At 41.7% G+C, this 11,520-nt stretch overlaps 1 protein-coding gene across 3 annotated transcripts in view; it reads left to right on the forward strand.

Moving 5' to 3' along the window:
• LOC112965743 (aconitate hydratase, mitochondrial-like) overlaps nucleotides 1-10,783 on the forward strand; it is an 11,157-nt gene extending 374 nt beyond the window's left edge. Inside the window, exons 2-6 of one of the 3 annotated variants that reach the window (XM_026065056.1) lie at nucleotides 5,115-5,482; nucleotides 6,048-6,190; nucleotides 7,267-7,525; nucleotides 9,914-10,006; nucleotides 10,706-10,783. In XM_026065056.1, coding sequence (XP_025920841.1) covers nucleotides 6,117-6,190; nucleotides 7,267-7,525; nucleotides 9,914-10,006; nucleotides 10,706-10,768 — 489 coding nt within the window. In that variant the 5' untranslated portion in view covers nucleotides 5,115-5,482; nucleotides 6,048-6,116 and the 3' untranslated portion in view covers nucleotides 10,769-10,783. Of the gene's footprint in view, nucleotides 1-5,114; nucleotides 5,483-6,047; nucleotides 6,191-7,266; nucleotides 7,526-9,913; nucleotides 10,007-10,183; nucleotides 10,220-10,705 lie in introns of those variants that run through there. The other 2 variants (XM_026065054.1, XM_026065055.1) reach the window with 2 other exon arrangements.
• Nucleotides 10,784-11,520: the final 737 nt, after the last annotated feature.

Genomic DNA, 11,520 nt, shown 5'->3' on the forward strand with positions numbered 1-11,520 from the left:
GGCCGCGGGCGGCCCCCTCCTCCGTCCGCCGCCGTGGCCTGCCCCGCCGCCGCCGCCGCCCCGGGAGAGGGCGGGCGGGCCGGGGTCGCTGTCAACCCCCGCGCGCCCTCCGGGAGGCGACGGCGGGCGCTGCGGGGGGCTGAGGCCGTGGGCCCGCAGTGTGAGCCGCTGGAGTAATGGTGAAATAAAAAGCCTTTCCCGGGCGCGTGCTTTTATCTCCCTGTTCTGTTTCTTCTTTTTCTTTCCCTTATCGGCGTAAAGCAACAACACAAGGTGATTTGTATGTGTATGAGTGTAAATGCTTTCTGTCTCTTGGCAACTTTGTTTCAAAATTGCTAGTTTTAACATTGACGGAGGCCCCTAGGTGGAAAAGAAGCCTGGCCTACTCATAGGCACCTGGATTTATTGAGCCTGCGAAAAAAGCCAGCCTGGGCAGACATGCAAACTGCCTTTTTTTAAAATATGTTGAACCAGAATTGGTAGTAATTTTTGTGGTCTTGTCCATAATGACCTCTAAAAATATCATCTGCTTGTAACATGAACTCGCCATAGAGATTCTCTTACTCAAGACGTGATTGCGTTTAATGTGTACTCAATGATAAAAATTTCATGCTCTTTTAAAGCCAAGTGGGCAAATATCAGAGTACATTTTTCTTTTTTAGGTCTGTTAATAGAGATAAGGAAGGCTGTGCTCCCTTAATTAAAGCATGTGGTGAAGTCAGGCAATTTAACTTCTCAGTTTGCCACTTGTGACCTTGACGAACATGTTCCCTTTTCTTAGGGACCTGAAGTAAGAACTTTTCTTCTAGTATTCTGAAAAAGTTTTGTGAAGCTTAATTCTTATTTTGCTTCTTTACTTTAGAGGTAGGTGTTTTAGAAAAGTTTTGCTTTTATTTTTTAAGTAAAAGTTACAGAACAGTACTCTTGATTAGGTCAGTACCTTCAATGCCAATTGCTAAATGGTTGTTAATTTTTGCTTTGAACAAATGATTGATTTAGTGCTTCTAAATGACTATTCATAAAATGAGGGCAAATCTTTTATTAGGGTAATAGATTGATTCTTATTTTGCAGTGTGTCATCACATGAGTACATGCAGTCATTTGCTAAAATGAATATTGTCTAATGTAAAACAAAGGCCATGCCAACACAGTGAATATATGGACTTTGGTTTTCTGGGAGGCTATCTTCTATTGTCAAGCTAAAGTTACACTTTTTTTTTTTCCTATGAAAGACTAAGTAAATAAGGTAATGAAACATGCTTCTAGCTGATCTCTTTAGGAAGCAAATGAGGGTTTTTTGCTCATGTGTAGCAGCCTAGAGATTTAATGAATATGTGAATCATCTTACCAATCACTACAGTAGTGCCAGCATTGAGCATGGCCCATATTATTAATACTAGGTCTACTCATCTCCTGCCCTCGAACACTTTTAGAATTGAAACTGCATAGGAAGCTTACCTCTGAGAGAAATAAATTGGGATTAGCCTGGTTCAGACTAATTATCCATATTAAAGTATAATGACTCTTCTAATAGCCTCAAAGGGTCAAGATTTTTGTTTCACACCTATCTTGAAAGATGCTTTCCAGTAGCATCCTATTTCTTGAGCCATGTTGGCTGACAAGTGACTGAAAGAACAGTACTGTAAAAATCTAAAAGGTAGGCTTTTCTTGAAGATCTTGTAAGTAAGTACTGAAATTGCATATAGTGAGGTTTGTATATGCTGGCAAAAAGCAATGTTGGCTAGAATTAAACTGATCTTCAGAATACTATTTTTAGTTGCTCTTTAGAGGTGGGTCTGGAAAACTAGACTGCATTTACATTTTGATTATACCATACTGCTTTTTTTAGGCTAAATAATGGTGAATGTTGGAAATGTGGTTGGTGTTCATAAATCAAGGAGGATGAGGAGAGATGGTATTTTGGGTTTCAGCTGGAATTTAGGACTGATTTCTTGGATAGGAATGTATGCAGCACAGTTGCTACTCCTTTGAACACAAACTTTTGCTTACTGGATTTATCTACCATATGTGGTGCACTGTGTCAAAACATCAGTTTCTGAAATACTGACTTGACTTACATCTGGACTGTTTACTGTAGTGAGCTAAATGCAAGGTAGCCAGCTTTTAGAGATGAGCTTTTAAAATCTGTAAAGATATGAGTTGACTTCCTTAAGGAGATTTCAAAAATAATGATCTGTTTAATAGGCTGTCCCTTTCATGTCTTACAAGGAAGTTTTTCCCCTACCAAAATACTGATGGATTAAGGAGCCCTCTAAATACTTAATGTGGTTTCTTTTACTGAGATCTGAAGAAAGATGCTCTGGTACTCGGATAATAAATCAGATACCAGATGAGAGGAGATCACTTGGCAACTGTCTGCTGGGTGGTCAGTCCAAAACTCTTAGTGGTTTGTGCAGAGACACTTTCAGAGCTGTTCCAGACTGACATCTTGTTGGTGCTTCGTATTTATTTAATCAGTAATCTTGGCGATTGGCTGGCTATTCTCTGTTTGCTGGGGGCCTCTTAGCAGTCCCTGAATAAAAAGGAAGATGTGTAGACTACTGACTGCCTGCTTCCCTCAACTATTGTATGGTCTCAAAGCACATTTCACTACTTGCTAGCAAGCACTCCAGTAGGGAGGGATGAAAGGGAAAGAAACTGGAAACTGCTAGACTTGTGGGTTTCCCTTAATCTTGTAGTTCTGCCACTGCATTTCTGAGGATACAGTAGAAACAGCACAGGCACAGAGAATCACACAAAGGTGATCAGCAATATATTGTAGATTCTTTATGAGGAGAGATTAGACTTTCCAATCAGGCAGTGTCAGCTGAAGTGGATATGATGTGGGGGGTCTGTAAAATCATAAGCAGTAAAGAATACTCCATGAAATTAGGCAGCGGATCTAAAGTGAACAGGTGAGACCATTGTTTCATACAATAACAAATCCTAGAACTTCTTGTTTCAAGATATTGAATGGCTTAAAAAAAAGGTTCATGGAGGGTAGATCTGTCAGTGGCCCCTTAAGCAAGGATCTGGATAGATTCAGCTTCTCTGCACTGCTGATTAGAATGAGACAGGTGTGTATGCTTCTCCAGTTAAAGTATGTTTTTTTACTCTTTCCCTGAATGTATGCTATTGCTCGTTGTTAGAAATGGATCCTTAGACTTGTTGGGCTCCAACATAAGAACACCTATATTGAGTCAAATAAGTCCCAGCAGAATAGGGACATAGGTTTAGATTTAGATCTCAGTAAAATGAAGAAGTCAGTCTTAAAACGTGCCTTTTTAAAGTCTTGTGTAGAGAAAAATCATTCTCTTGACTTTTAGAAGTGGCTGGCCTAGATGATTATTTTTCCCATCTTACTGGCCTTAATGGAAACAGACCTTCCAGTCTCCAGATTTCTGTAGTCCATCTGAATACCCAGATGGAATTGTTCACCTCAAACATGCTCATTTCTTTCCCTTTCTGCTTCTGGTAGCATGAGTTGTGGCAGGGATCATGCAGGAGTCAGCTACCTGGCATTGCTGCTTCTGTGCTTACAATCTGAATATTTGTACCACTGTTCTAATTAATACCAAATTTTGTCCAACCATTTTCTGAAGCAAGAAGGTAGGTGGACTTGCATGTTCAAACTGAAAAGATTTTACCTGAATTTTATCTGAAAAAATTTTTTGGCACCTCCCCTTAAGAACTTTGGAGAGCCCTGCTTCAGATTTTGGTCATAGTCAACTCAGATCCCAGGCTAGACTAGAGTGCCACAAAGACTCTACGATTATTTTAATTTGCAGATCTGTTCTTCTATACACTGAATTATAGTGAAATGTAGCTTTCAATTTACTGGGTGATGTGGAGAAACTCCAATAATTAGTTGTGTTACAGGGTTAGTTTGTGGGAGAAAGAAGGAATTACTTTGTTAAAATACCTTTCCTGGTCTGGGGTTGGGAAAATACTATTTTTCCATGAACAGTAGTGAAATTCCTCATTGTTTTTCCAACCATTTCAGCACTTGGAGGCTTTCCCAAGATGTTGGCTATCTTGTGAGTTAAAGACAATGTGGCCCACAGCATTAATTGTGCTGGGTAGATGGTAGCTTTAAATCACCTCCCCCCTACCTCCAAAAGTTACCTAGCTAAATGAAGAGCAGCTTATGCACATTAGACAATGAGCACCCAAGCTTGAATCCAGGCGCTTGCTTTTTTTTTTTTTTTTTGGCCAGTGGGAGAATGGAAGCTCTCACCTCTGACTCTGTGATGTGTTCTGAAACCTAAACTTAGGGGCAGCACAGTGAAATTTAATGGCCGGCCCTCATTTGCACCTTTGGAAGAGCAGTGTTCTTTCTTGTACCATCATTTTCCCTTACTTCAGATTTTTTAAATAAAAATGTTGTGCAACTGCTAAAATACTGTAGATCTGTATTGCTCCCACAGAAACCTGTATTCTCTTGCAATCTCTTATTGCAGGTGTGCTTGCTGTTATGATCTCTCCTAGATTTTCTGGCATTTGTGTTGTGCAGATGCTATTAAAAGTTATCAAAAAGACAATAAAAAAGAGATTCAGAAATAAATTGGTGACTGTATCTCATTGATCATGATTATTTTAGGCAATGTTTTTAAATGCTGGTAACAAGAAAACTGGGGAGGAAATATTCACAGCAAAAAATTAAAAATGGTTGAGCAGATCTAACAATTTGATTAGTGCTGTTGATAGTGTGAAAACAGTGGTTAGTACTGTGATTCAGTCCTGCACAAAGAATATTTGCTGATGGAAATAAAATGGACATGGGCACAATCCTCCAGAATACAAAAGGGATATTCAGTAAAACACTGCTATATTTATTAACCTGTACTTAACAAAACCTCGTAATGCCAGTGTGGAGGAGGAATAGAAAAAAACAGATTAAGATTAAGATTAAAATGTAATTCTGGAGGAGGAGGAACTGAATTCTTGTCTTCAGTCTGTTTCTAGACTTCTAGCACTGATGACTGAGACTTTCAAAGGACTTAAGAAATGCATGTGCCAAATTCTTGGGAGTTTTTATGGAGACTGTCTGTTGACTTATTTTTCAAAGCTGTGTGAGAGCCTTTTCACCCTGGGAACTGACCTGTTTCTTCCAGGTCAGGTTCTGCAAAGCTGCTTTGCTGTAGTCTGCCCTTCTCCCATGATCTGGTGAACTGTTTCACTGTGGAGACTGCCAAGGGAAATTCGGGCCTTTTTTCATTGGATTTTCTGCTGATGTGCTCAGACCAGCAGTATATTTCCTCCATCCTTCTGTTATCTCACTAATGGGGCAAGTGCAAGGCTGTCCTGGTCCTAAACAATAGGGGCAAGGCGAGGATGCCTTTGGGAGAATGAAGAGGAATAGCACATGGATCTGCGCGTCCAGCTTGGTGAAGATAATGTGTTTGTTCCACGACTTGCCTCTCTCCTGCTCTGTGTTACAATGTAAACCACGAGCATACGTGGAAGTCACTCTGGAAATACAGTAAGCTTCTAACAGTGCAAGGAACCTGCATAGGGAACTTGGTATGGGATGGGGAAGCAGAAGGGCATCTACTCAGCCTCATACTGTGTTTTCTGTCTCACCTTCAACATAAACTCACTACCAGTGGGTGAACATAAACCTAGAATTACCTTGCTTTGAAAACTGCATAGGTTTTTCTCCCCCATAACTGTAATATGTCAGGAGTACAGCAAGCTGGTATATTTTTTTTATTCAGCTGGTGTTGAGCATTTGACTATTGCCTGAAAGCAAATTTCATACTGAAAACCTAAGGCATCTGGTGTTACAAATAGAAATGTAAAATAATTTGGTAAATAGTACCAGCTCTGGGTAACCTGATGTCTCACTGTTTAACATAGCATGCAGTCTTGTATGACCAAATATTCACTAAGTGTCTTTAAAAACCTTTGCAAATTTTCTATTTCTCAGCTTGTAAAGTCCCAGGAAGAGCAATTGAAAAAACAATGTTTTATTGGTATTTATTATAGGAATTTACTCTGCAAAGTCTCCTTTACTCTCCTCTCTCCTAATACTCTTCTCTTTTCAGCATGCCTTGAATAGTGGGGTGCGGCGCTACCATGTTGCTCCTGTCCTGTGCCAGCGGGCCAAGGTGGCCATGAGCCACTTTGAGCCTAATGAATACGTAAATTATGAGAAGTTGGAGAAGAACATCAATATTGTTCGAAAGAGGTAAGGCTGGAGGTGGGAGGAGTCAGTTGTGCAGAATTTAGCTCTGCAGTGCAAGAAGAAAAAAAAAAAGTATCATGGAGCCCTGGCATAGGGACTATCTACTAGGGAGAGCAACTTTGAGGAATGGCAGTTGCAAATGTAGTGAAACATCAGTTGTTAGTGTCTCCATGTAGTCATGGGGCACTGCGGGGAGGGTGGAAGGTTGCAGAAGCACTGTGACATACAGAGGAGGTGCCAGAAAGGACTCTGATCTCCTTATTTAATGCCCTGTTTCAGGAGCCTTTATACTGGCCCTTGCTCCTTGTCAGGGAAACAGCGTGTGGGTAGTGGTCATTATGGGCTAATGCTCCTTTGCACTTTGTTGCCACAGTGAATGTTCTCCTATGCTCCACTGTAGGCATTAGGCACAGAAAGGAGGGCTAGGAATTCATAGTCATGTAAACATAGTGACCTTAATCTGCTGATAAAGGCTTGTGTGTCTGCTTAGTTGTCATTCCTGCTCCACTTACCTTGGCAGTGGTTTGAAAGACATGTCCTTTAACCTTTTGTCCTTTGTTAAATAAGGTAGCTCTCATTTCAGATCATTGTATCTACTTGGTTACTTCCCAGATCTCACTGCTGACAAATAGGCTCCTCAACTAGTCAGGAGCCTGCAGGATGCAAGGTCTGTCAGCAGGAAACTTTGCTTAGTTGTCCCTGCTTGTCCTTAGTTGTCCCTGCTGTGGGATCTTGTATTTGTGAATGCAGTGACCTCAGTCTCACCTCCACATCTGCTTTCCTGAGTTACAATCTCAAGAAATGAACACAGTGGAAGCTTCTTTTGCTATATAGGAAGATTATAACATGACATCGATCCATATCCTTTTGAACTGTGTGGACTGAGTCCCTGTGCTGTTTTAGCCAGCTGCCAGTTGATATTTCAGTGCTGTAAGAAGAGCGTACAGGTTTCTGTGTATTAAGGTGTCTTAGCAGTCTGAGTGGTATAGGGAAGTGGGGAGTATCTTTGTTCTGTTTCATGCTTTAAAAGGCAAAGGTTGAAATATATAAGATAGAGATATTAAAATTATTTTCCCCAGGCTTGACCGTCCCCTGACCTTGTCTGAGAAGATTGTATATGGACACCTGGATGACCCAGAAAAACAGGAGATTGAGCGAGGCAAGACCTATTTGCGCTTACGGCCAGACCGTGTGGCCATGCAGGATGCCACTGCTCAGATGGCAATGCTACAGTTCATCAGCAGCGGGCTGCCAAAAGTGGCTGTGCCTTCCACCATCCACTGTGATCACCTCATTGAAGCCCAGTCAGGTGGTGAAAAGGATCTTCGAAGAGCCAAGGTCGCTGTCGCAAAGACTTAAATTCTGTTTGTTTGGAAGCCTTTAGCCAGCCTAGAGAAGAGATTGTGTGTTTTCCAGAGGACAGCCATAAATCAGAATTGATACCAGATTATCTGTGATGATCAGCTCTGTAGATAGGTCAAATGCAGTAGAAAAACAGAGTAAGCAGGTCCCTGGGAGTTTTTCAGCTGAGATTCATCAATCTCATGGCTTAAAAGACCATGGCTGCAGGAAGAGCTGGTCCTAATCTGATGATGATGGAAGCCCAGGTCATGTGTGTTCTCGGGAGTGGGAGGATGTTTCACCTGAGGGAAGAGGAAAAATAATTCAAAGTGCAAAAAAGGAAGCCAGACTACTCTAGAGAGTTATGCTCTTTAAGCCACAATATGGCAATATGGAAGAAACTTCCTGAACATGTCTGCCTCACAGTGGTGTATCCTGTGAAGGGGGAGCAAATAACTACTTTAGTGTACCAAGCTCTTGCAAATGATTAGCTGAAGAACATTAGCTGAAACACATGCAGCTTGCAGAGTTAGTGAGTGTGGGTGTAAATATGTATACAGGCATGGAGGATATTGGGTTTTATTTTGGATTTCCAATGTGCTATTTGACCAGCTTCTAGTTCACTACCTTTTTTTTTTTTTAATTTCCACTTTGCTGTTTAACTGCTTATTCCTCCTTAGGGGGGTTCTGTCAAATATAGACACGTTCACCTCTGTCCCACATACCACAATAAATCTGCTAGGGAAGAACATCCTGTCAGCATGGGGGGAGGTGGGGGAAGCCTTGTTACTCTTAGTGGACACAGCTTTCTGAACTATATCAAGACTTTTATCCAAGGGACAGGTTATTGTTTCATAATTTTTGGAGAGAACAAGACAATACCTGAAGGGATTTCAACAACTTGAAGAACAGCTTTCCTTTATGAGATTTCAACAGTAAGAACTTTAGTAGAAAATAGTGAGGTCTGTTGAAGCCCTTCTCTCCCCTAACACTGAGGTTGTAGGAGAATGCATTGGATAATGTTACTTAAATCCCAATACAGTTCTTCAGATAAGGCAACCACTGTCAAGGCCAGGAGGAATTGTGCCTTGCACCTTGATATCAAAAGAGACAAATCTGTTCTAAGCAGTGTGTGGGGGCTCAGCTGCATCTTAAGCTTTGAATCCATATGTACTCCCAGAAACTCCTGATGCTGAAATAATGGCCTCTGGCTTCCCCCTTTCAGGCCAGTGAAAAGCAGCTTATGCCACTTAATTGAATTTGAAGAGTTCTTGCTCCATTGTTTGTCCCAGGCCCAAGTTGTGCAGGAGATGAAGAATTTGGGACCTTCCTAAATAAGTGTTCCTTTTCTTCCCCTCACCTCCTGTCTTCCTCCCTCCCCCTGCTCCTGCATTTGTTCTCTATAGTGCAATTGTATTCTGCTGCAATCCTGAGTAGAGGCCCTCCTTTGCCATCCGGTCTGAGCACAGCAAGTAAAGGTCCTGCCTTCTTCTGACTGGGCTCTGCTTCTGATGCTGCCAGTTGGCACACAATGAATGCTGGCAGGCCAGAGGGTGGCTTGGATCCACTCCTGGCACATCAGCATGCTTTACTAGGAGAGAGATGCACAAACAGAGTGAAGTGACCTGACTCCTAGTGGAAAACGAGCCTTAAAGAACTGCTGTTGCCTCATGGGAAACTTCAGCAAACATTGTGTGCTGAGACAATTCTTTCATTATCTCCAGTTTCCCCTTTCTCCTTTATTTTGAAGCGTAGCTGCATGGGAACATAGCCTTTAAGAAACTGTCTCCTCCTAGTGCTTATCTTATCTACTCTGCCACTCCTCTACCAAGAATTATCAGGGCATAATACTGTCATACTTCCTAGCCAACCGTAGTTATTCTTACAAGCAATTTTCATGGTGTGACCTCCACCAATAATGGTGGTAGTACAGCACGAAAGGCAGCATTGTATGACTTGGGTGCCATTCCTCATTCTACCACAGGCTCCCCTGGCAGTGAGCAGGTCACTTAACTTCCAGTTCCATTTCTTCATCTATAAAAATAAAGCAGAAATGTTTATCGGAGAGCTTTGAAATGTCTGCAAAGCACATGTAAAGCAAAAGGAACAGCTGATAGTGAGGGAAAGAGGGGTCAGAAAAAGAGAGGGAAACAGGTTGGAAAAAAAAATGCGAATATAAGAAATGGGCAGAGCATTCTTAAATGCTATATTCTTAAGTCTTGATCCCTTCTGGTTTTAAAAGCGATGTGCATCTCCCTCTAGCTGCTACAAAACTGTGGAACAAATTGGACAGCCTTGGGAGCAAGGGAATGTGTTTGAATGAGCTTTTGATTTATGAAAGAAGAAAATGTGTTACTAATGCTGTGTCTTTTCCTGTGTGAATAGGACATAAACCAGGAGGTGTACAACTTTCTGGCAACGGCTGGTGCCAAGTATGGAGTGGGATTCTGGAAACCTGGGTCAGGAATCATTCACCAGGTAAAGTGTGTGTGCTTGCAATCTTTGAACACCAAATAGCTCTTTACCTTGGGACAAAGGGTGCAAACCCTCAGAGAATTTCACCTGTTTAGGGAGAGTATTTGCTTTCCTTGAATGGGATGAGGTTTGTTCCTCGCTCTCTCTCAGCTGTGTTGACAACAGTGTTTTCTCTTAAAGGTTATTTTGGTCAAACTGTAATCTGATGCATGATCAGTTAGTGCGGACACCAGGCCATGTGAATCACAGAACCTTGCAACGTCTTAACTATTTGTGGGCTAGCTTGGCTTTGTGTGACTTGGACAGTAAGGTGATTCCATGAAACTGGCTGCATAGGGGTTAATGTGAATTGCTTTTTGTGGTGAGGAAAGAAGTTTTGGAAACATACTTTTTTAAGGTTGTTTTGTATGCATTTGGCTCTATAAAAAACAGGAGCGAGGATGAGGACACCAAATAGAGCAGCACTACTTTAGTATCCAAGGATGGCAACATGTAACTAGTTGGTATCTGAATAAAATGCAAAACGGTTTTCAGGGCTCCGATTCCCGTCACTTGCACCTCATGAGAATGTGAGTGTCTTAAGATAACCCATCCCTTTTGCTTTTTAAAACCAACACTTCTGGCAGGATTTCCCTAACTTGCTCTTGGTTGATTTGCTTTATGGATATGATAGACGTTTTTCATTGTTCCTCTGAATTGCAGGCAGGAAAAATTAAACTACAGCACAAAGCAAAAGGAGCAGAGAGGAGAATGGATGACTCTTAAACATCTTGTCAGCAGGAAACTTGGGGCCAGGTGTAGTCAAGAGCTCTCTACCATCTTTTTTTTTAGCTATTAAATGAGTTACTAATGTTACTTTAACTTTTGATGCAACTAAGAAAGGAAATACAGCAGGTGAACTTTCCAGAAGGTTGTGGGAACAGCTCAGGTGCATTTCTGCTCTGAAACTACTCATAACACTTGTCACATGGCAACACAGCTCAATGCCATGGTTACTAGCCTTCTTGTGGCTGATTTTCTCTGGCTGGAGAAAATTGGCCACGTTGTGTAGTTTCAGAATCCAGCTCTGGCAAAGTGAGGGCTTGAAAGTGACCTCTCTTGCACATATACATTAATGTGAGCTACAAGCAAATAAAGCTTGAAGTATTAGTGGCAAAATCTTAGTTTCCTCAATAACGGGCTGCTTTAATTCTCTCCAAGGCATCCTGTAACACATGTGCTGTGAGTTCTGTGCTTCCCAGAAAGGCTATCCTTAATGTTTGTATGGCATGCATGTAGTAAAGAGTTCATTAGCTTGAATTCTCTACTGTGTTGCTCCCATAGAAAACTTGTAATTCATCAGAAGAGGACTGTTTTGTGGTTTTGCTAATATTTGAACAGTCTTGCATGGAATGAGCGCAGCTAACAGAGGCAGCGAACAGACGCAGCAGTTTGCGCAGCAGTTTGCGCAGCAGTTTGCGCAGCAGTTTGCGCAGCAGTTTGCGCAGCAGTTTGCGCAGCAGTTTGCGCAGCAGTTT

Source organism: Apteryx rowi, unplaced genomic scaffold, assembly GCF_003343035.1.
Source record: "Apteryx rowi isolate R43461 unplaced genomic scaffold, aptRow1 scaffold_223, whole genome shotgun sequence".
Classification (NCBI taxonomy): Eukaryota; Metazoa; Chordata; class Aves; order Apterygiformes; family Apterygidae; genus Apteryx; species Apteryx rowi.